Here is a 26,263-nt window from a genome sequence, read left to right as displayed (position 1 = left end):
TATCACAATCCATACATATACATACATCAATTGTATAAAGCACATCCATACATTCTTTGCCCTAATCACTCTCAAAGCATTTGCTCTCCACTTAAGCCCTCTGCATCAGGTCCTCTTTTTTTTTTCCCCCCTCCCTCCCCATTCATACCATGTGCATTATTCTAGCTTAAATGTTTTTTTAAAGTCTGATTTAAAGATCTATAGTACTTACTGTATATAAATATGTGGTCAGTTGTTGGGTTTTTTTTACCTCTGTCATAGTTGCCATAGCATTGATTCTGGCTATACTTTCTGTTTATTTGACTTAGCTGCCCTAGAATTTCACCTAATTTTAGCATTGTATCACTTTTCCACTAGAGGGTGCACCAAAGTTTGACTGTTTTTTCCTTTCTTTTCTCCCAAACTGTAATAGTAATGAAGTGCAGTATTACTTCTCAGTACATCGGGAAATATTTTATTGCATATAGCTCGTGTAATTAACAGGCTCCTGCTTTGTTTTCCTCTTGCAGGTTGCTCATTTTTGGATCCTATGACAGAGAAGCCAATATTCATTGCACACTTGAGTTGAGCAGTGGTGTTTGGGAAGAAAAACAAAGGAGTTCTATTAAGACGGTAAAATAGAATTATGTAGATTTATATTTCTATAAACATCATTCTTTAAGCTTGTTTTTATTCTTATTTTATATTCTTTGTTATTTGAAGTCCTGTAAAAGTAGTTATGGACAGTTCATATATATTTGTCTTGTTGCAATACAACACAATAATAAAATGAGTCGCATAAAACCAAGTGTTCATATTGCTTTAGGATCAGTATAATCTCATTAGTTTTTGTTCCAAGACTATAAAACTGTTTCATGATTTATGGAAGGGAATTACTCTACTAAGCACATTCTAAGGCATGTAAATTCAGGACATTCATTCATTCAGCAAATGACTTCTGAACATTTACTTTGTACAAAGCATTGCATTAGAAAGTAGAGAAATATTTCAAAAGAAGAAAAGACCCAATTGTGGAATTAACATGGGGTAGAGAGATGGTGTTCAAGCAGATGAATCCACCCGGTGGCTGCAGCATTGGGCTGTAAAGCATCAAAGCAATTTGAGGATCGTGCAGAACCAGGCAGTGTTTTGTTCTGTTGTACAAAGGATTGCTGTGAGTCCGACCCGGCCCGGTGGTACCTAACAACAGCAGAGATAAGTGTGGGGGCTGGAAGAAAAGGTACAGCTACATGTAGACGACAGCAGTGAGTAAACTAGAGAAACAAGTAAAGTTATTTTCAGAGATTGACAAGTTCTGTGAAGAAAATAAGATGCTTTATGACAAAGGAAACTCTTTAGATCTGGTAATCAAAGAGATGCCATTAGGACAGGCTTGCCAGAGAAAATACAGTTAAATTTGAATTTCAGATCATCATATTTTAGTATAACAATACTTTTTTTGTTTACCTAAAATTCAAATTATAATACATATGCTATATTTCTTTTTGCTAAATCTGGGAACCTACGTTGGAGATGAAGAAAGCTGTGGAAGGTTTGGAGGAGCTAGGCGTGTGGGAGACATTTCAGGCACAAGGAACAGCAACTGTGTGAAGACAGAGGAGTTGGGGAAATGCTTTGATGTGTTTGCAAGCCAGAGGAAGGGAAGAATAAAGAGTTGTGCTTAATCTGGTAGGCCATGAGAACAAGTTTGGATTTTGTTGTTTGTGAAGGGAGACTTAGCTGAAGTGTGACACTGTCTCGTGTGCCCATTGTAAAGAATTTTCTGTCTTTAGAGAAAAGATTTAGCAGGAAAAGAGTAAATCTGAAAAACATCAGTGAGGTATCTGTCAAGGAAGACGGTGGATACTTGGATTAGGCTGGTAACCAAGGAAATGGAAAGAGGACGGGTTTGGGATGAACTCTTTACTGGGTAATGAGTTAAGCATTCTGGTCGCCCCTTTGATAGCTCTATTATTGACCTACTGCCACCTAATGTGGGAGAAGTAAAAGGTAAAGGCATTTTCCAATATTTTAAGTGCTTTCATTAAAAAGAAAAAGGAAATTGTGCTCCAGCAAATTCTACTTGGATTAGTTAGGTTCTGTGAATTCTTAAATGAATAAAAATGATCACCATTATTAGTCATTTCCAAAGAGAAATTGGTATTCTGAATATGCTATATAACAGTTTTAATAGAAATTATGACATGCTTCTTAAGATTTACATAAGTATAATGGTCTTAAAGACTTCAGTGCCATTTGTCAAAACATTGTCTACAGAATTTCTTTAATAAGCCCATGCAGTTTCGCAAAGAAATAGGATTCCAGAATGTTACAGTTGAACTCGGAAAGTTGTCTGTGCTTTGGAGCAATGTCTCTTCCTGACATCTATATCGTTGCTGTTGTTTACGTTTATTCCATTTACTAAGTATATGCTTTGAAATATTACTGTTTTGGTAATGATAAAATTTCAAGAGTACATCTTTAAAATTCAGACCTGTGCACTTACATGTATGTACTCTTTTTAAAAATTAGATCTAGTTTTTAAGTCAGTGTTTTTGAGTAGCAATAAATTAATAGTTCTATTCTTTAATGACACCTTAAAACATTTCTGAAGTAACAGTGTGTATTAAGAATATTTTATATATATATATACACCATATTGAATGAAGGGGGAAGTGCAGAGTGGAGACCCAAGGCCCAAGTGTCGGCCAATGGAGATCCCCTCACAGAGGGGTTTAGGAGAGGAGATGGGTCAGTCAGGGTGCGAGGTAGTACCGATGAAGAACACAGCTTTCCCCCAGATCCTGGATGCTTCCTCCCCCCAACTACCATGATCCGAATTCTACCTTGCAGGGCTGGATAGGGCAGAGGCTGTACACTGGTGCATATGTGGGCTGGAGGCACAGGGAATCCAGGGTAGATGATACCTTCAGAACCAGGGGTGTGAGGGGCGATGCTAGGAGAGTGGAGGGTGAGTGGGTTGGAAAGGGGAAACTGATTACAAGGATCCACATGTGACCTCCTCCCTGGGAGAGGGACGGCAGAGAAGGGGAGGAAGGGAGACTCCGGATAGGGCAAGATATGACAAAATAACGATGTATAAATTACCTAGGGCACATGAGGGAGGGGGGAGCGGGGAGGGAGGGGAAAAAAAAGAGGACCTGATGCAAAGGGCTTAAGTGGAGAGCAAATGCTTTGAGAATGATTGGGGCAGGGAATGTATGGATGTGCTTTATACAATTGATGTATGTATATGTATGGATTGTGATAAGAGTTTTATGAGTCCCTAATAAAATGTTAAAAAAAAAAGAGAAAAAAGAAAATGATTAGGGCAAAGAATGTACAGATATGCTTTATACAATTGATGTATGTATATGTATGGACTGTGATAAGAGTGGTATGTGCCCCTAATAAATTGTTTAAAGAAAAAAAAAGAATATTAAAGATATCTGAAGTAACATTTTGTATTTAGAATATTAAAGATATAGTTAAAACTTAGATGTCTGTTTATGTCACCTTTAACTCTTGGTGGCAGTATTCCCAAGCCTATCAATATCATTCATAGTGAACATTAACTAACCAGTTCCTCTATTGTATCTTCATTATACTGACGAGTAGATATTTCAGAACTATAATGGACTAGTAAAGTGCTTTCATATTTATATAATATATATGGTACTCATGATAGCACTTTAAAAAATAGATTCAGTTCTCAGATTTTTAAATAGGCCTCTGAGCATATCCCCACATCTGCTTGAACAGCATGAGTATTAATAGCCATGTGGTGTTTTGTGAATGTTCCTTTAAGTTGACTTCTAGTTTTTAATAGCTCTTAGGACCATCCTTCATTGAAATTACAATATGAAATTCTTTGGGGAGAAATAGAGTAATTTTGGTCAGAAGTATAATTAGAAAGAGAGATTGGGCTAATCTAGGGTTTTGAAATTTTGAGAGATGTATGCAGTTGTTAGATTTTGAGCACAGAAATGGTAAGTCAGAATAGTGTTTTTAGAAAACAGTGAATGAGTGAGTTCATGATTCAGCTTCCTTTACACTTACATCTTAAGTAGTTTTTCAGAGAAGCGAAATGGAAAGTTTTAGAACTTAAATATTACTGCATGAAAACACATTATTTTGTCCAGGTAAATGGTCACAAATTATCATTGCTATTGTCATTTTCATTTGTCTTTATTATATTGATTGTATTATATTCACAAAGATTAGACAGCTTTAATATTTTACAGAAGAGGTTAGTGAGATTTGAATCCTGAGTCCTTATTTTAGATATTAGCATATGCCATGGTGAGTTTTGAAGAAGGAATTCAGTTCAGGGTTACTAATTGCATCAGGTGTTGAAAATGTCAGCAGCAGTTAGTCTCTCCCAGGATTAAATCGCCTCTGCCTGAATTTAATAAATCTTGGAACCAGAATTAGGGTCTTCTTTAAGAAAGCATAGAACTTTGGAGAATAGGTTGGTTATTTTGGGTACATTACACATTGGTGTAAAAATGTAGTGTTATTAAATGGTAACTGTGCTAAAGCATTTGATAAGTTTAGCAGTTCTTTTATATAGAGCCTTTAGGTTCGAATCAGCCTTTCAAGTGTTAAAATTTGTTCAGTGAAGTAAACTACTAGTTTGAAAGCGTCTGTAGAATTAAAATCTAATGATTTCCATATTTTAAATGTGCCTTTGAATTTTAAAGCACTATGTATCTTACCATGCTAGTAGTAGTAGAAGATCTATAATCAATGGAAAGCTGTAGATTTGAAATGCTATGTGGGAGATGAGAAGTGGATCAGTTAGACTACATCAGTCAGTTGTAGGCGTTAGCAAAATACAATTCATGATGCCTTGTCTTATGCTGTAAATCCAGTTTTAGAAAGTTGTTTAACAACACCATAACCACGGACCCTGTCTCTTACTAGCTTCCTCCTCCATCAGCGTTAGCATGCATGGGCTTTGGTTCTCATGGTTGCAAGAGATCTCATACAGCCTGAGGCATCCCCTTATCGAGAACAAGTAGGAGGTTTAAGGTTAGGGACAAAGCTACATGTTCGTCAGATTTGTTCTTTTTAAAATACTTTCCTGAAAGCTCCTCAAAGGGATTTTCCCTCATAGATGTCGGGCCAGAACTAGGTCACATGGTCTTCCCTAGCAGCAAGGGGCCATGGGAAACCATCTTAACTTTTAAACTTATGTAGAAATAGAAGGCATGGGAGACAGTAAATGTGAACGACTTTTGCATGACCAGTTTATCAAAATCTTGCCACAGGGAAAGAAAAAAACAACACAAAACAAAAACCACAATAAAACTCTTATTAAGTCTATTTCATGACATTTGGTTTGGGTTTTCAAGGGCTTGGGGGGTCGGGGCAGAAAAAGTATCAAGGGGAGTTTGGGGAAAAAAATAATTTGACAAGTAGTATGCATAAAGCCTACTTTAGAAGTACCTTAGAAATCCAGTGAAAGTTGGGAGCAAAATCTGACCCTTATCTTAAAAGCTTTTTTTTCAACTGTCTTCCAAATTTCTTGGCATACATGAATAGATGAGTAAGTGCTTCCAGTATTTTTTCAGCTTATGGAAACATTTCTATTGGTATTTCATCCATTCCTGTAACCTTGTTTTGGCTAATGCCTTCAGTGTAACTTGGACTTCCTCCCTGAATACATTGATTCTTGATCACATGCTACCTCTTGAAATGATTGAAAGTCAACCACCGGTAGTTCTTTTTGGTACGGCGACTCTGTATTCTTTCCATCTTCTTTTGATGCTTTCTGCATTGTTCAATATTTTGTCCATAAAATCTTTCAATTTTGCAACTGAGGCTTGACTTTTTTCTTTAGTTCTTTCTGCTTGAGCTATGCTGAGCTTGTTCTTTTGGTTTTCTTACTCTAGCATAAATATAAGTAATAAAAGTATTTCATGTCTTACGTTGCGCAATATGCAGATACCAGGGGGACTGTGATTGATGATTTTGGAAGACATGGATTTACCTGTAAAACAAGTGGTGAATCTCTGACGAGCATTCAGGTAATTGTTAGTGAGAATCCATAAAGGGTATTGTGGATCTCCAAAGCAGAACACAAACACATGCCTTTCAGAAGGTGACCTAGAAACAGAGCTGTCAGTTTGTGATTGGCAACCTCTGCAAGAAGAGTTTAGTTGGGAGATGAAACCTCTTAGATTCTGGACGTTAGTGGTACTTTTCTTTCTGTCCATTGCTGTTTCCTTGTCACCGTCTCATTTTTAAAAGGATCTGTTTTGAAAAGTAATTTGACATCAGACTCCCCTCACTTTTTTTCTTAAACACACCACTTATACACCCTTAACAGAGACATTTTAGAGATGCTGCCTACTTTCTAAGCGCTTCTGTCAGAATAGGAGAAGAGATATGCAAACCAAATCTCTAACATGTACAAACATCTGTGAAATTCTTTTCTCATATACTTAATCCCTCTTTCTCTAACAATATCTGGACTGTAGATGGCATTGTACTTATGCAGAAACAGCTCCAGGGTAGTGACTGATGCAGTTAGAGCAGAAACAAGGAAAGATCTGAAACTGTAAGGGTAGGGAGGTGACATGGAATGGAACAAGATTCAAAGTAACAATTATCCATGCTCCCTTGCCCAAGACTGAGCCCAATTCAGGACACTCTCAGTAGAGAGTTCAGAAAGTCTCCTTGACATCCTACAGAAATGTTAGGACAATTGAAAGCAGAACAGACGCAGTAAAGGGAAGGTAATCACAAAGTGGGAAATATGAGGAAATCATCCATGTCTCGTATGAGGATGTGAAATAAACATCTAGAATCAATGGAAAAAGTCGGTGCATTTTGGACTTTGATAAACCTTTTGATGAAGATCCATATAAAGTTTCCCCAAACACCTAATTATTAGGTGGATATTTAGAGGTACAGAACCAGTATAGAATTAACGAGATAATTGGCATTCTTTGACATAGAGTATATATTTTACAATTAGAGCACAAATCCGCTCAGCCACATTTCAGGTGTTCAATAGCCTCATGTAACGAATGGCTGCCCCATTAAACTGCACAGATCAAGAAAGGGGAATTTATGAAGGCGCTTCACAAAGTTCATGGGGGAAAAAATTCCACTGTCTTTTAATTCCATTTTTGCAAGAACTTTCTGAAACCCCTTCATACAGTATCATCTTCAGATTTATACATGTAATGTACTGGGTTACATTAAGAGGTGTCCAATTGAGAGGTGTAAAGGAAGAGTTCTCACAAGGTTGAAAACAAAGTGCAGTATACTTACCATATCCAGTGAGATCTAGGAAAGGGGTCCAGGCTTCTGAAGACATGGACAGCGCAGCACTGTGCCTCAACAACGAGAAATTCAGCTGTGCATGAGGATAAATATCACAGCAGGGATTTTGTTAGACCTTATTTTTAAACCATGAACTGCGCACAGAGGAATGTATTCTTCTTGCATTTCTAAATTTCTAAACAGCTGGATCAGGTGGGGAGAGAGAACTAAACTTAGCATGGAGACGAGGTAACCACACAGATAAATGGATAAGACACGAACGTTCTTCAGTTGAAAAGACAGGTGGTTGAGCACACGCATTCAGAATGATTAACAAATACATTAAGCTAGGAACTAAGTCTGCGGGACTCTGAAGAGAAATCCGATGTCCGTGGTCAAGTCATGCTAAAAGAGATCTGTGGTGATACTGTCTGTAGCACGCTTACTGGTAGACCTCACAGGAGCAGGCACAGCTAGTCGTGATGCTACCTGCACTAGGGTCTCTGGGTGACAGAAACGGCTCACCTGCTAACTGAACGGCCTGGTGGCTGCATACTTAAAGATTGTAGCCAGAAAAACCTGGTGCGGTCGTTCTGTGTTGTAACACATGGGTTTGCCATGACTCAGAGGCAGTAGATTTTGTGTTTTGGGTGGATATGCTGCAGTTCTTCAGTGAATATCCTAGAGGTTCAAGGGAAAATAAGCAATCTTCTTGGAATACAAATTTGGCCTTACCAATTGCCTACTGAAATCCCGTCTTTAAAATATTTATTTATTTGTTTGTTTGTTTATCTGTCTATCTATATTTATTGATTTTGCTCCTAAGGTACAGACCTAGTCCTTGATGTGGCCAACAGAATCTTCCATGCCTGATTTTTGTTTAGTTCTGCAGCCTCTTTCACTCCCCTCCTTTTCTCTACAAGTTGACCTTGTACTAAGGAGCACTGGTTATGAGTTGGGCTATGAGTGGGTTATGAGTTGGCCTGTTAACTGCAAGATCAGCAGTATGAAACCACCAGCTGAGGCTTTCTACTCCAATGAAGATTTACAGCCTCTTGGAAACTCAAAAGGGAACAGTTCCACCGTGTCCTTGAGGGTTACTGTGCCACAGAATTGACCAGTGGAAGTGAGTTTGGGCCTTGTACTTGCCACTCTCCTGTCTATTGCATGGCCTTTGCACATGGACACCCCAGACCCAGCACATCTCACATGAACACACAGCCTGTTTGCCCTTTGGTGTATTCATGGACGTAGGTGGCAAGCGGATTGACTGCTCCAGGATCTGTTCCTAGAGCTCCTGTGCCAGCAGGCTTCCCGCTGCATTGCATGCATGTGAAGCCCTGGAGATGAAAGGAAACTGCTCCTTCCCTGCCTTGATGGCATGTCTTCCAGGGGCTAGTTCTCCTCCCTGGCTCGTGCTTACAAGACAGGGCCACTGTGATTCCAGCTTCAGCCTGATGCCCTAGCCTTTGGGCTCCACCACCTCCCCCCTCTGTCTTTCCAGCCTGGGGGTGGTAATGCTTCTTGCTGTTGTTAACAGTCCCCAATTTGGTTCTCAGCCCTTTCATCATCAAGTAGCCATTCCTGTGTCTTCAAGTCACTTTGTTTTAAATACTTGACTGCTTCCTCATCAGAAGCTGTTAGGCCAAGTTATCATTTCCTCTTGGAAATCATCCCTAACTAGCACAAAACACCTTGATAATCTTTTACCACAGTTACAGTTTTACATTCGATTATTATTATCTCCACCAGTGCCTCTCCCTGAAGTGAGTACCATGTTGCTTTGGGCTCATACCGCAGCATTTTGTAAGTATTCAGTAAATGATTTGGGAAGACCGTAGCTACTATCAGTCTCCTTTCACCCTTGGCCTTTTTCCCTGTGCCTGACTTCAGCATGGCCTTTAGTCACACTGAAGTCTCCTTTTCCTTTCAGGGCTTCTGCTCATGTTCAACTTAATGAAAATGTTGAGGTTTAAAAATGAAGTTTAGGTTAAAGAAGTCCACAAAATAAGATTCACTGTTTAATAATCCTCTATGAAATACCTGGATTTTAGAGCGAACATTGTAGTTTACAACTGTGTCACATAACAATAATATTTTTTTTCTGACGTTACTTAAAATGAAAGGACTTCTTGCTCTGTGCAGTTCAATGAAGCCTGAACAAAATAATTATGTATGATATAGGATCAATCGTTGCTGAATGATCCTGAATGAACCTGTTCTTCCAAGTCGAGCTCTGGCCACATACTGGTGAATGTACATAGAGAGTCTAAAAGAGCCCCGTAAAGAACTCACATGATTTCCCATAATGCTGTAGGAGTATAGATACTTTAGACCAGAGGCCTGAGAGCTGGCATTTGGTGTGTTTGTTTAAGGCCAGGTGCCTTGCAGATAGCATTTTGGCACCCCTGTTTAACCGTGTGCCATTTACAAGCTTAATCTCATCCAAAGGGAGAGAAAGATTAAAGTAAATAAAGCTTTCCTTAAAATGTCAGTTTTTATGAAAACTCTGGTTTAGTTCACTTTGATAATATTTGCAAATAGAGTGGGGATTCAATGAAATTTTAACCGTGTATAATGTTCTATAACTTGCTTTCTTAAATAAACAACATGACTTTGAACTTTAGTTGTAAATCCTACACAGCAGTTCCAGTCTTAAAGTTCATCTTGTTTAAGACAGAGGCATTCAGTTTTCTGTTGTAGGCTTGGTTTGAGTTTTCTGTGTTTAATATGATTGTGAAATGCCAGGGAAAAGATGGTATGATTGTGACATGGCAGGGAAAAGGATAGGCTGGTGGTTCCAATCTACTCAGAGGCACTGTGGAAGAAAGGCCTGGCCTTCACCTTCTGAAAAGTTATCGCTCTGACCAGAGTTCTACTCTGTAACACACAGGATCACTATGAGTAAGAATCTATCCCACAGCAACTGGTTTGGCTTGTTTGGGGTTTTTTTTGTTGTTGTTGTTGTTAGACAGCAGTTCATGGTAATAACCTAGTTCTCTGGCATGCACACATTGTGTGAGGGGCTGGTGAAATATGGGACATAGAAGGTCTGATGAAATGTGGGAAACCTAATGAGCTGTATTATCACAGTAGCCAAAACAAAGGACTCAGCCCTACCAACAATCATTCAGATGGCCCAGGACCACACCTTGTTTCTTTCTGTTGTACAGTGAGGTCACCATTTGTTAGAGATGACTCCATGGCAACCAGCAGCAAGCACCACTTACTAATTTAAAGTACACAGCTTAAAACCAATAGGCTAAAAGTAGACCAAGTTGAATTTTTTCATTTGGGCTGTATTTATTGTGCCTTTAGGGCAGGTGAAAAGGAGAGGTAGCAACGGCAACACTGAATTCATATGCTCTGTTGTATCAGTCTTCTGGGTACTTCTGTAAGGTATTGTGTATTTCTCCACATAAATATTGAACAGGAATAGAATTTAAAGTGGGCTTGGGGACCGCTGTGTTTTCCATTTCTAAGTATACTGATTTTACATTGATAGTGGATCATACTAGACAAATGCGGTGCTATATTTGAAGGCTGTTTATATATAAATAGTATGTTCTATTCTAGAAGAGATAGCAATGTTTTATTAATCTATGTAAACAAGAAGACTTCAGGGCAATTAATTATATTTCTTAAAGGTTACTTAGTGATTCTTAGAGCATGGACAGATGGTTTGTTTTCTAAATGAATAATGTGTGAATCATCTTTTGTAAAATGATTAGCATGCATTCCCCAGAATGTGGTCAGAAGTCTAGGAAACTATTGCATATGAGGAAGTAAGTGTTATGAAGCAGGTATTTATTTATTTTTTTATTCATGTATTTGTGAAATTTGAGAAAATTTGTCAAGGACAATCAAAAACTTCATGGAAAAATGGAATGAAAAGATAATGGAATTTTCCACAAACTTTTGGTAGCCCCATTATTTTTAAAAAGTCAGGTTTTCTCGAACTCCTATTCATGGGACATCCTGGTTTCCCAATTCCCAAGCACATTTTCAGGTTTCTAATGTACTCTTCTGGAAATATTTTTGTGTTAGCCTGGGTACATTAGAGAAATAAATCCACAGAAACTCATATGTATAAGAGAGAGTTTTATATAAAGGGTAAGTGCACACCAAGAAAACATCCCAACCCAGTGCTTCCCAAGCCCACAAGTCCAACATTAACCCATATGTCCAACACCAATCCACAAAGTTCTCCTCCATCTCACAAAACAGACACAATGACGCCAACTGCAGGAGGAAAGCCAAGTCAGTGAACATATCAGCATCTCAGCACTGGCAGGGGTCTCCACACGGGTGCTCTAGCACCCAGGGCTGCATCGGGGTAGGTCCATGTGGCTTCTCCTCAGGGATGTCTTGCAGGAAGTCAGCCTTGCCAGCTGAAGCAGGAAACTGGCTACGGCAGCTGCACCCTGGTCCGACCATCACAAAGCAAGAGACCCGAGAACTAGAAAGGCAAGGCTCACAGAGCCATTTATCGCTCCACCTTTCATTTAACCCCACATGTGTTTATTGGCCAGGTTGGCACAGTAAACTTTAACTGAGGTAGTTATTTTATTGTGCCAACCTGGCCGATAAACACATGTGGGATTAATTGAAGAGCAGAGATATATATGGCTCGGGGAGTCTCGCCTTTCTTATCTCTTGCTCTGTGATCATTGGACCAGTGTGTGGCTGCCTAGCTTGGTCTATTCCTCAGTTTGCAAGCTACACTACCTGTGGGACACCTAACCCGTGCACGATGTCACTGTAATTTGAGGTTCCTTCAAGATGTGCTTCTCCACACAATTGGAATTTACATCTCTTGAGCTGGGGACTGTCAGACCCTGTCACTTGGCTAACTGTTGGTGACCTGCCTTGCTGTTTGCTGCCTGTGCCCAGATAGCCTAAATTGCTCTACAGAGAACTACCTGGCCACCCTCAAGACTTGAAGGACTGCCAGTGTCTCACAACTGTCTCTTGGAAGTTAGTTGCACTGAGCCATTTGTACTGCTTATAATTTAATTAACTGTTTATTTTTTTATGTTGTATATCTATCTGTATAAATATATATATAATTATTAGCAATCTGGTTTTGTCTCTAGAGAACCCTTTCTAACACTAACTCAATTTTATACCTAATTTTTATCTTTTAAAAAACATCAGCTTATTGTATGAATAGTACACAGGCTCAAACAGCATAGAAAGGAATAGACAACATTTCTAATCAAGATGTCATTAAAATTTTTGCTTTGAGGTTGATTTCCCCTGACATCTACCTTTCTTGTTAAGCACATAGGCAGTGAGAAAGATAAATACAAATAGAGAAATTGAAAATATGTGTTCACCCTAGCAACATTATAAATATCTCTGTAGCTGAGAAATAGACTAGCCAGACAAAATGATGAGTAAGACTGAAGCTGCTCTGGGTCTGGGAATGGGCAGGCTATTGCTGGACTGTGGAGCTATAGCATCACTGGCACTATAGGCTTGCCTCCGGTAGGTAGTGGGGTCATTGTGTGAAAGCAGGGACTTGAGAGTCAGGAGAGAGCAGACAGGTAAAGTTTGAATATGTTTTTGTGTAGGTTAGGTAATAAAATGCTGTATTCGTGTTAACTTTCTGACTTTGAAAATTTTACTATGGCTCTGTTAAAGCATGTCCTAGTTAGGAAATACACACCTAAATAGGGGTGAAGAGGCATCTGACTGGCTTATTTTCAGAGGGCTCAGGAAAAAAACTTGCGGAGTAACAGACAAGCCAATGTGGCAAAATACTAATGACTAGCAATTAAAGGTGCAAGGAAAGTAAAAATTCTTAGTGCTAACTAGTCTTGCAACTTCTCTGTAAGTTTGAAATTATGTCAAGATAAAACGTTATTGAGAAAGTATTTGTGTCTGAAGCTCTCAGCCTTCCTTAACCCACTGCCTTCTAGTCCATCCCCACTTACAATGCCTCAGTTACAAGGCTGGTAAAACGTATCCGTCTTTAACGGGAGCAGCCAGCCTCATCTTTCCTCCTCCAAGTGGCTAGTGGGTTTGAACCACTGACCTTGCAGTTAGCAGGCCAACACCTAGCCCACTCTACCACCAGATTCCCTTACACTTACCAAAAAACCCATAAAGCCCATTGAGTTGATTCTGACTGATGGAGGCCCTTTTAGGAAAGAGCATAACTACTCTTTAGGGTTCTGGAGACTGCATCTTTACAAGAACAGACTGGCTCATCTTTCTCCTCTATGTGGCTGGTGGGTTTGAACTTCTCGCCTTGTGATTAGCAGCCTGATACTGAGCCCACTATACCACCAGGGCTCCTTTACACTTCCCGGGTGAGGTGTCATTCACCCCACAGAAGTCTACTGGTAGTAAATGAAGCCGGAGGTTGGCTTGGTGAGACAGAACAAACGCTGTTTCTGTTTGACACAGGAATTGGAAAGGGCAGAGTCCTACTCTAATGTTTCCATAACAACCTCACCCTTGGCATGCTTTTCATTTTTTTTTCTTTTTATTTCACGGGAACCGTTTATAAAATTTAAACAAGCTGAAAATCTAAACATTAACAGAGACCTCAAGATTAAGAGAGAGGCAAGAGGAAAAGAAATCTGAGTATTTTGCAGGCTACTCATTCAGCTGGGGTTACTTTCTAACAGCCTTTGAAGTGAGGCAGATGATCATTTTTATCCCAGAGGTCTTTTGAGTAAATTTCATTTGTAAAATAGATTTTAATTTTTCAATATGTTTTAAAAATATAGATGAGGCAACCAAAGGATGCAATTAGAATTATCTTTAGAGACCAGCATATCAGGTGGCCACTCTGTCATTCCTGTTTGAAGCTTGAGGAGCCTCACTTGTATTTTCACCCAGAAATAAGGCTTCCTCACCCACCTGAGGATAATGAAAGAGCCAGGACAGTGCTGGACATTTATGCTCATAGGCTCACTGCATCTTGGCAGATGTTTTACTCATTTTACAGATGAGCCTCAACAGTGGTTAAATCACGTACTAAAAGCTACAAAACTGGGAAATGGTAGAGACAGAATTCAGACACAGCTCCACGTACAAAGTCCCTAGCCCCATTACAGTTTTTCTCCAAAAAAGAACTTTGAATCTGCCCCAAGAGTTGGGAGGGATTGATTTCAGTGGCATTTCAGCTATCCACTCTGAGTTGTTACTGTAAATATAGGCATGATATTGAGAAGGAAAATGTTTGCACCTGGCCTCTTGCTTAATGTTCTTTTTCAGCCATATAATTTAGGGTTCATTGCCAAATTATTCAAATTTACCCCTTTAAGACTATACCCCACCTACTTAACAAAATGACTTTGTCATCATTGGGGGTCGGGGCATGGGAATTTGCACTTGGGATAACATTTCTTTTTAATGGACAGGTTGTTTTTCATTTGTCTGACTTCAAAGTTTAAGAACTATCCTGATTTGTACATTTATGAATTGTGTAAACTATAATGACAGATCTTGAAAAGCTCTTTATGAGTTTATGGTAATTTTTATTCCAGGAAAGAAAAAATAATGACATTTGAAATGTTACTGTTAGGTGTCATTGAGGTGGCTCCTATGCATGCAGTCCTGTGTACAACAGAGTGAAACATTTCCCCGTTTTACACCATCCTTAAAATTGTTCATATTTGAATGAGGCCGTCACAGCTATTCTCTAGCCATCAGTCCATCTTCTTCCGGGTCTTCCTCTTTTTCACTGAGCACACATCCTTCTCTGGGGACTGATTTATCCGGATACCGTGCCCCAAGTACTTGAGATAAGTCTCACCGTCCTCACTTCTAAAGAGCACTATGGCTCTGTTTCCTCCCAGTCAGATATGTACTTCTGGCAGTGCTCAGTGCTCAATGTTCTGCACCGGCTCCATCATTCAAAATGCATCCATTCTTCTCTAGGCTTCCTTACTCATTGTCCAGTTTTCATAGTCACGTGAGTCGATTGAAGTTACCACAGCTTGGGACAGGCAAACTTTAGTCTTTCCGTGACATCTTAGCTCTTAATACCTTATGGAGATCTTGATAGCAAATTTGTCCAATGCAAAACATTTGATTTCTTGACTGCTGCTTCCATGATCATTGCTTATGGATCCAAGAAAAGTGAAATCCTTGACAACTTCAGCCTTTTTTCTGAGTATCATAATGTTGTCTATTGGTCCAGTTGTGAGAGTTTTTGTTTTCTTTACATTGATTTGTAACACATACTGAAGGCTGTATATAGCTTTTGACTTTCCTTAATCAGCAAGTCCTTCATGTCTTCTTAGCTGTCGTACAAGTTGTGTCATATTTTTATCGAAGATTATTAATGAGTCTTCCTTCATTACTGCTGCCAAATTATTTCTTCATTTAGTCCAGTTGGTCAGATTAGTTGCTGGCAGCGTAGAAATTGAGAAAGTGTAGTGAAAAGATCCAGCAACCCCGGAGCACATCTTTCCTGATTTAAACAATGCAGGACCCCTTCATTCTGACATTTGAAATAGAAATATGTGTGTCTATCAAAGATTTATATGTTCTGTGAAAAAGGTATTCAATCCTGCATGTCCAGATTGAGAATCCTCTTTTCTGTTACGAGATAGTTTTATGGATTGTGTCTAATAAATATAGTATCTCCTTTCTAGTAGAATGATGGAACTGAATAGAAGATAATAAGAGTTTAGCTGGGTCCTGGTTACTCAACTGGAAGCTAAATAAAACTTTATGAAAAGACATAGGTATTCTTGCCAAGTAGTTGAAGAGCCTAAGAAATATTACAACTTTGATCTTCTGTTCTGCTCAAGTTGCTGTGCTTAGAGGTAGATTGAAACCATAGGGTGACCCTGCAAAGACAAGGTATTTTTATTCTGTTTATTTGTTTCCCTTTGAATTCTAAAATTTGAGAAGTTATTATTGCAAAACCATTATTTTGGGGAATATATTTTATAAGCAAATTGAGTAGTAGTACTTGATAACTAAATTAGTTTCCTTCAAAATTGAGTCAAATATTACGTGTGTCCGTTCAAGCACCATAGCCTCAAAAATGGGCTCAAACACACTATGAACCGTGACACTAGCTCAGGACCTGGCAGTATTTCGTTCTGTCGTCCACATGGCCTCCAGGAGCCAGAGCCAGGGTGGTGACTAGCAGCCACCCATTCCACTTTCCATTCACCTTATTGATCAGCACATAACATTGATCAGCACGTAGGCTTCCAAACTGATTTTTCAGGGGAAAAGAATTGACACAGCACCCCTTGGCAATTAAAAAGGTTTGCCCTATATTCTCATAATCCAGGATAAATGTGAGTATATGCTTCTGCAGCCCCTCCCTCCCATGATTCCAAAGACCCTTTCCTCTCATGACTGTTTCTGCTGTTTTTGTTTTCAACTTGGTGTCATGAACTCATATACAAAAGAGCATGCTGTAAGAGAAGAGCGCTCTATTGGTGTTATTAAACTACATCATATTCCTATCTGTTCTAGAAAATTATGGCTGTTTTAGGAGGAGATTTAGAAATCAATATGTTGTTTTTCCCCCCTAGGTTTAAATGAGGTGGCCCCTCTGCATCTGAGAAAGGCTGGAAGGGTGTCCGTGTTGAGAGCCCTGAAGGGCTCTCAGAGGTTTTACTGAAATTGCTCCCCACATGAGAGATGGACATACAACTCAAGTTTTTCAACCTGTGCTTTGACATTATTGGCCAAGTTAAATGCCGGCTGTCCACAATCGTTACATATTGAACCCTGCGATTCCGCTCCCATAATTGCTATTTAGTTAGCAGCTGTCAGAAATTCTTTAATGTCACGGAAACTGTGTGTTTTTACTCCAGTAGAAATCTACTTTTGGATTTCAACAAGTCAGGCCCCTTGATAAAGGCTGAGCCTCAGAGAAAGCACTGTGTACCTTTGCTGTATACTTCTCTTTGTAGACATTGTTTACTAAGGACAATGCTTTGGGTTTACAGGAGAGATTGTGTATGAGGGCCTGTTTGTTTGAAAGAAACTGGGTATCCACCAAGGCTATCTTAAACCAAAATGTAAATGTATTCTGAGGACACCCTGGCGTCTGCTGGACCCCACGCTTAGGTATTGGAGTTTTTGTTGGCAATCATGAGGTTGAGGTGCTGCATAGCTTTAGGCTAGACCTGACAAAGCACTGCTGGGCCTTTCCACTTTGTTCCTCTTCCCTCTGCAGACTGGCTTCCTCTGATTCCTGATCCATAAGAAGTCTTGCAGATACCCACAGCTACATCTCTTTATTCCATTCAAGGAATCTCCTGATGTGAATTCCCAAACATCGAGAAAGGCTTGGACAAATATGGCAGCAGTTGGTTAAATTAACATGTCTCTAACCTCTAGATTCTAGAACCATAAAGGGAGTCAGAGAGTTGCTAGAGATAACCCCAAAGCACAGTAGGGGAGGATTTGGCAAACCTTGGTGTCTACTTTATAAACCAACCTCTAGAGCAGAATAGAACTGTCCCAAGTTTCCAAGACTGTGATCTTTATGAAAGCCAGCTGTCACATCTTCCTCTTTCAGCAAGGCTGACGGGTTCAGATCATCAATCTTTCTTCAGTTAGCTGGCAGGCACCTAACCACTGTACTACCAGGGCTCCTTTATTAAGCATACATGAAATGCTTATGAGGTACTGTGAATTTTGGTCCTTTCTATTACCTGGTAGTGTACTGGGTTATATGTTGGTCTGCTAACCCCAAGATCAGCAGTTTGAACCCACCAGCCGCTGTAAGGGAGAAAGATGAGGCTTTCTGCTCCCATAAAAATTTACAGCCTTAGAAACACAAAAGAGTAGATGTACATCCTCTGTCCTATAGCGTCACTCGGAGTCAGAACTGATTCGATGGCAGTGAGGGTTTGTTTTCTTTTTTCTTCCTACTATACAATTCCGTGCTACATGGAGCATGTTTACAGAAAATAGGTAATGGATGTTTTGTAACTCTTATATGTATTTACTATAACATTAAATGGCAATAAGGCCTTTTATTAATTAGATAATCAGAATATGTGGATTCTGTGATTTGTTCCCTGACATGCTCTGTGAAATGTTGCTGCTTTTTCCTAGGAAAATGTGTCTTGTTCGCAGTTTTCTCTTATCAAATCTCAACTGATGCTCTAATGGTTTTAATTTCCTGGTGTGCCTTTCTTTCCTCTGAATGCATCTTTTTGCTTTCACCAGGCCCACAATGACAGTGTTTTCTACCTCACCCATCCTACCACCCCTTCACCCAGGCTGTCTGTTCAGATTCTTCTTGCGCTACCTGATAGACCAAGACATAGATGCCATCCTCTTACATGACACTTTACGCCAGACCACACACCTGGAGGCGGGAATCATTTTCTAAATTCCCGTCATGTCTTATCTATACACGTCTTTTGTCTGTGGCACATGGTGCTTCAGTCTTGAATGTAGGCTAGCTATAGCCTCCTCCCCCCCCCCACACTGTTCAAAAGAAGCACATTTTAAAAAATCATTTTATTGGGGCTTTTATAACTCTTATCACAATCCATACAATCATCCATTGTGTCAAGCACATTTGTATATATGTTGCCATCATCATTTTCAAAACATTTTCCTTCTACTTGAGCCCTTGGTAGCAGCTCATTTTCCCCTTCCCCCACCCTTCGTCCTTAATGTACCTTTGATAATTTATTTTAAAATTTTAAATAGGAGACTCTTACAGCTCTCATCACAATCCATACATATATCCATTGTGTCAAACACATCTGTACATATGTTACCATCATCTTTATCAAGACATTTTCTTTCTACTTGAGCCCCTGGCATCAGCTCCTCATTTTACTCCCTTCCTTCCCTCCCCCACTCCCCTTTGTCCCCTTGATACTTTATAATTTTTTTTCATGTTTTATACTGACTTCTGCCTCATTTCACCTACTTTTCTGCTTTCCATCCCCCTGGGAGGTTGGCCATATGTCGATCATTGTGATCAGTTCCCCCTTACTCTCTACACCCCTCACCCTCCTAGTATCACTGCTCCCCTTATTGGTCCTGAAGGGTTTATCTCCGCTGTGTTCCCTGTGTTGCAAGCTCCTATCTGTCCCAGTATACATGTTCTGATCTAGCCAGATTTGTAAGATAGTATTGGGGTCATGCTAGTGGGGTGGGGAGGAAGCATTAAAGAACTGGAGGAAAGTTGTGTGTTTTGTTGATGCTATACTGCACCCTGACTGGCTCTTCTCTTCTTGTGGCCCTTCTGACAGGAGGTGTCCAATTGACTACTGATGGGCTTTCTGTCTCCACTCTGCCCTCCCCCTTATTCCCATTGATATGCTTGTTTGTTTTTTGGGGGGTCTTTGATGCCTGATACCTGATCCTATGAACACCTCATGATCACACAGGCTGGTGTGCTACTTCCATGTGGGTTTTGTTGCTTCTCAGCTAGATGGCCGCTTATCTTCAAGCTTCTAAGACCCCAGATGCTATATCTTTTGATAGCCGGGCACTTTTTTTATACACCCATTTTGTCTTCAGTGATTATGTCAGGGAAGGTGAGCGTCACAAAATACTGGGTTATTAGAACCAAGTGTTCTTGTGTTGAGGGAGTATTTGAGTGGATGCCCAAGGTCCGTCTGCTGCCTTAATACTTTACAAATAAATTTATGTACATAGACCTATTTCCCTAGTGTTATATATAAATATGCTTATATATGTACATGCCTGTATTTAGACCTCTATAAATGTCCTTTGCCTCCTAGTTCTTTCTTCTATTTCCTTTTACTTTCCTCTTGTCCCACTATCATGTTGGGCCTTCAATCAGGTTTTGGTAATTCCTCTCCTCTACATTGTCCTTGATCAAGCCCCACCAGGCATCCTATGCCTTCCTCGCCATTGAGTTTAGGTCACTTATTCCCGGGTTTGTTGGCACCCCCTACCTTTTACCCCCACCCCCACCCCCTTTCCCAACTCCTCCCGGAAACATCGGTCCCTTTGTTTTCTCCTCTGGATTGTTTATCTAGATTGACCTTCAGAGACAGTAATAAGCACAAAAACAAGACAAAGCAAATAAAACAACAAAGAAAAGCTTTTAAATAATTCCAGGTCTGTTTGTTGACCTTTATGAGTGTTTTCCAGTCGAGTCTGATGGGGTGCCATATCTGGCCCCAAAGTCTATTTTTGGTATTCCTTGGGGACTTCATTGCTCTGCTCCCCTTGTTCTGTTGCACACCCTTAGTGTTTCTCCCCGGTGTGGTGGGGTCAGATAGGGCACAATTCCCACACTGTGTCTCCACTGTTGTCCTCTGTAGCATTATGGGTCAGTGAAGGACATCGTGTCAAGGCCCTATGGTCCTCTCTGTGCATTGGCTTCTCTGAGCAGGAGTATCATCTTCAGGGCTTACTGGGCCAGGATGTGTTGCACTCTCTCCTTCCCTCTTTGTTTGCTCTCGTGTGCTCTGATCAGACTCGCCCCTCTCTCTGAGCTGTAGCTTCAGTGCTGTCCTCTGAAATGCATTCTTCCAGGGGTAGGGGTAGGGGGTGTCCACGCAGACCTCTCTGTTGGTTTGCTGCTTCATACTGGTTTGTTGCAGTCGTGTCATGGCACACTGAGTTGAAGTCTGGTCCCCCTGTCTCTCTCCTGTGGAGATGTAAACAGTACTCTCCCCTTGGGTGGGTTAGAAGAAGCACATTCATAATAATGTGCTTTTGGAAGTCAAAATGATAATAAAGTGAAGAAACAATTACCATTATTTGGGGAAATATTTTAATTGTTACAAAAAATTTTTTAAACAACTATTGTGCGAGCCTCCAATAAAATGATTTAAAAAATAAAATAGAACTCTCATTACACACACACACACACAAACAAGCAGCCTACTAAATCATACCATATAACACAAAAAACCTAAAATGACATGAACACACAGTTTTCACACACACACACACACACACACACACAGCTCTCACCATTTGATGCTGAGATGTTGCACATAGTTCCTGGGAAAGGTGCTTGGGAGGCACATATACTACTCCTGGCACTCTGCCTGTTTGTTTGTTTTTTCAATCATTTTATTGAAGACTCATATAACTTATCACCATCTATACATCAACTGACTCAAGCATGTTTGTACATATATTGCCTTCATTCTTTTCTAGACATTTATTTTCTATTGAGCCCTTGATATCAGCTCTTTTATTTTCCCCCTTCCTCCCCCTCCCTCATAACCCCCTGATAGATTGCACATTGTTATTTTCCCCTCTCACATCGACCGCTGTCTCCCTTCCCCTATGTTTTCTGTTGTTCCTCCCCCTGGAGAGGGGTGTATGGTTATGTGTCGATCATTGCAATCGGTTCCCCCTTTCTCCCTTCCTCTTCCCCCTACCCTTCTGGTATCACTATTCCCACTCCTGTTCCTGGATTCTGTGTGTCGTGAGCTCCCATCCCTTTCATGTTCCCGTCTAGTCTGAGTTGAGAAGCAGCACTGAGGTCATGGTAGTTGGGGGTGAGGAAGCATCACGGAACCAGAAGAATATAGTATGTTTCATCGATGCTTTACTGGATCCTGGTGACTCATCCCTTCCCTGTGGCCCCTCTTTGGAGATTGTTCCACTGTCTACAGATGGGCTTTGGATCTCTGCTCCAGCTCCCCTCATTCTCAATAATATGTTTTGGTTTGTTATGTGTCTGCTGATGTCTATTACCCGGTCCCTATGACTCCTCATGATCGTTCTCAGTGTGCTTCTTCCATGTGGACTTATTGCTTCACTGCTGAATGGTGCCTTGTGTAACTTCAAACCTTTAAGATCCCAGAAGCTATATATTTTAATAAATAGCCAGGTACCACCCGCCTTCTTCACATTTGCTTATGAGCCCATTTTGTCTTCAGTGATTGTGTCAGGCGAGTGAACACATCAGACTGCTGATTGGTTAGAACAGTGTCCTTGTATTGAGGGAGGGTATGAGCAGAGACCCAAAGTCCATCCCCTACCTCAGTGTATTGCCGTATAGATACGTGTACATGGGTCACAATGGAGTACTGTGCATCACTAAAAAGCAATGATGAGTACATGAAACACGTCTTTTCATGGGAAGAGTTGGAGGAAATTATGCTAAGTGAAGCCAGTCAATCACAAAAGAAGTACAGCATGAGTCGCCTGAGGTAAGTGTAATCAGCACGGTACATATAGAAGAGAAGTCACCTATATCATAACATTTGGGCTGAGATACAGGGAATCGGGAGGAGATTGTACCCAAGGAGGTACATGTTGGTCCAACACAAAAATGGGGAAAAGGGGGGAGTGGGAACGTTGAAAGTCAAATGATGACGGAGGGTGCGTCTTTAGTCTCCTGCATAGAGGAAACTAATGTGAAAAGACAGAAACATGCAACTTTGTGGAGAAATAGATCTCTATTCCTGGCAGTGAAATTTCAGCTGCTGAGCCCCTTATCTTAGTGGGTTGCATACTGGTGGTGGTTCCCTTACCAAGTCTTGGCATTCAGTCACCATCTTTGTGTTTTTCATAAAGATACAAGGCGTTCACATTTGATAATAATAATTAAATAGAATTCATATTTGATCATATACATTTGCATTGGAACCCAAGTTAGAGTACACCTATACATTTTTAACATTTTGAAATAATGAGCAAAATATAGAAACATGATTTAAAGGCACATACACAAAAATGTTTTTAAGTTAATTACAGTAAAACCTACTCTAGCCTCAGTTCACTGCTCAACCTTGTAGCTTCAGTCTCCACTAATTTTTCAGAGTAAAGGGTAAATCACAGGAAAACACAGTCCAAGTGCTGTTGTTATAATTTATAGTACTCAAGACTTCATACAGTTTTGCTATTTATCTATTTACTTACTTTTTGGCTTTCTGTAATTAGAAAAAAAATTTTACATTTGGGATTTTGGCTTTTATGTTTTCTAATAAACTGTGTATGTGTTCTTGGGTATAAGATATGTTTTTAAGGGGTTTGTAACCTGAAAACACTAACATTCTAAGGTAATCATTTACTTGTACCTGTTATAAGGTAGGGTTAGAATGGATATTTCTGGAAATTTCAACATAAATGGGAAGGTCTTGGTGTGCACATGGTGAAACGCTTCACTACCAGCCAAAAGGTGGGTGGTGTGAACCCCACACAGACACCTCAGAAGATAGGTCTGAGGTGATCTGCTTCTGAAATGTCACAAGCATTTGGACCTTGGAAACCCTGTGAAGCAGTGAACCACCATGAGTCTACGTCCAACTCTTGACAACAAGCAACAAAAACAAATGCTTTTTTGGAGGGTTTTTATTTTTGTAAGCTTATAGGAAATTAAAAAATTGACCACATTTCCAGTTCCTTAAACATATTCCAATGTTTCTTTCTCTCCTTTTTTAATCTAAAAACAATTTTGGAAAACCTATTAACATTCAAATTAAAAAACAACTTCTAGGAAGGGTTCTTTGGCCAACATTATTAGGTGGGAAAAGGGAACCTATTGATTTTAAGTGTGGTTTGTATGTGAAAGCATCACAGATAGTGGCATATTTGGATGGTAACAAGGCAAAGTCCCTATGCAATATCCTTGAAGAATAGGACTGAACTGTGAGTGGGATGATAACACAGTAAGACAGGCTTGTAATTGAACTCATTCTTGTCACCTAGAGGGATGTGGCATTCCAGCCGGGTCCACATGTTTAATCATTGATTGGAATGTGTGCGGACTGATAGCCTGGGTTTTTGTTTTCATTTATAGTTGGCATAAATCCTAATAAATTGGATGACAAGTTAGAAAACAAAATTATCTTGATGGATTAATGCAGAGGATCTTATTACCAAGATCACTCTTAATGAAAGCATAAATGTAAACTCTTGTTCCTGCAAAAATGAAAATTTTAACAAAGTGTATTTTAAAATGGGGTTTCTGAAGCATATCTAATGACATAGACAATCATTCACATTATATTTGAAGTACTAGATTAAGAATTACATTACAATGGAATATCAATTGTATTTTAATATATATTTTATAAAATATTAGTGATACTTCTAGTTATATAAGAGGTGGTTTTCTTTTCATCTTTCTTAAATTTTTGTTTATTTCCAAGTTATTCTCCAGAGAACATGAACCTTAAGTGTAAAGCATACTTTATTTCATGCTAAGAAAGTGTTTTAGTGTTTTTGATGGCCTGCTTGTACGACCTGAAAATGTATTATAGTGCTACAATAAAGATGCCCTCCCTCCTGTGTTTGAGTGAGGGGTCCTGGTGGCATATGGATTGGGCTGCTGTCAGGTCAGCAGTTTGAACCCACAAACCATGCCACAGGAGAAAGATGAGGCTTCATGCTCTCTCAAGATGTAGAGCCTCTGAAACCACAGCAGCTGGAACGCTGGGTTAGTCAGCGCGAGGCTGTGTGAAGGCATTGGTTTGACTGTGATCGTAGCCACAGTGGTGCACACACAGCCTGAAACGCAGAGCCCTCGGTGGTGTGGCTTTCTCAGCCCACACTGTGAGTCTATTGAATTGGTTCTCGCATTTTTCTCTACCACAGGTTGAATTAATAAAGGGGAATTTACAGAGTGTTGGACTTAACCTCCGTCTTGTCCAGTCTACCGATGGGTATGCTGGGCACGTCATCATTGAAACGGTGGCCCCAAACTCACCTGCTGCGATTGCAGATCTGCAACGGGGTGATCGACTCATTGCTATTGGAGGTAATTATGCTCATATGAAATACACCTTACATTCATAAAAAATGACAAAGTAGATGTGAGGTTTTTAAATCTCATTGCTTCTATAATAAGTACATACTATTTTCATGATAGAAAGAAATGTTAATATAAATTAAAATCTGAAAGAGAACTTAAAGATAAGATACATTTAAAGCAGCTGTCATTTTAGCCCGAGTGTGTGATTTTTGTTATTGTTGTTAGATACCTTTGAGCAATCTCCTATGGACAATGAAATGAAACCCTACCCAGCCCTATGCCAGCCTCATACTTGTTTGTTTGAGCCTCTTGATGCAGTCCTGTGTCCGTCTCTTAGAGGGTCATCCTTATTTTTTTTTTAATCACTTTATTGGGGCTCATACAACTCTTACCACAATCCATACAGACCGCCCTGTGTCAAGCACATTTATACCTCTGTTGTCATCATCATTCTCAAAACATTTGCTCTCCACCTCCACTTGAGTCCCTGGTGTCAGCTCATTTTTTCCCCTCCCTCCCCACTCCCATCCTCTTTTTTTAACGACCCTCTACTGTACCAAACATGCTATCTATTGCTGGGGACAGGTTTGTCAGCTTATGTGAGATCGAAGTGTTCCCTCCTTGCTCTAAGGAGCACTCTGACTGTAAGTTCTCCAAGAGAAATTTATTTCTGTAGATCACTGCTATATAACTTTAATCTTGCGCCTCTTCCCACCTTCTCCTCGTCGGTGTTTATTGAATGTGAAAGTAGCAGCACCCTGGAAGTCCTGTTTGACCCACCCCTTCTACTCTGAGCTTAAAATGGGTAGTATTACCACTACTCCTCCATCACTTGGGACTTAACCATGAACAAGAGAACTGACATTGCTTGTCCAAAAGCATGTGAACCTGAGCTGTTCTCTGGCCCCTATTATCCCTGAATGGTCAACCTTGAGTTAGTATGCTTTTAGTCCTGATTCACTCTAGATCACTACCACCAGTGAAAAGCTGTTTCAGCTACATGCCTTCCTGACAGTTGGACTGTTAACAAAGGCAGCAAAACAATGCCCCGTTGGTAGGCAGATGATTTGTGTGGCTGTGTATGAGTAAGGAGCAGGTCTTCACTGGGCATGCCAATGGGAAGAAAGTCCAGTCTACCTATTCTAAACACATCCAAAGATGTATTGAACACGTGGTAGGTCACAGTTGGTCTTTGAAGTACAATGGTATATGTTCACATAACGAAGACAACAAGTAATGTACAAAACAGAGTAGATCAATTCCCACATCAAAAAGCATTTCTCCTTCAGGGTAGGTCACAGAACCTCTGCCCTTACTTCAAATTTTTAATTACTATAACATAATGAAAATCATTCTGTT

The 26,263-nt window shown here is 40.0% G+C and overlaps 1 protein-coding gene across 1 annotated transcript in view; it reads left to right on the top strand.

The window, feature by feature from the left end:
• PDZD8 (PDZ domain containing 8) overlaps positions 1–26,263 on the top strand; it is a 75,999-nt gene that overhangs the window by 30,038 nt on the left and 19,698 nt on the right. Inside the window, exons 3-4 of the mRNA XM_075533872.1 lie at positions 510–612; positions 24,748–24,910. Of these exons, the coding sequence (XP_075389987.1) occupies positions 510–612; positions 24,748–24,910 (266 nt within the window). The remainder of the gene's footprint in view (positions 1–509; positions 613–24,747; positions 24,911–26,263) is intronic.

This window comes from Tenrec ecaudatus, chromosome 16 (genome assembly GCF_050624435.1).
Source record: "Tenrec ecaudatus isolate mTenEca1 chromosome 16, mTenEca1.hap1, whole genome shotgun sequence".
Lineage (NCBI taxonomy): Eukaryota > Metazoa > Chordata > Mammalia > Afrosoricida > Tenrecidae > Tenrec > Tenrec ecaudatus.
This window is presented reverse-complemented; position numbering and strand designations above follow the sequence as displayed.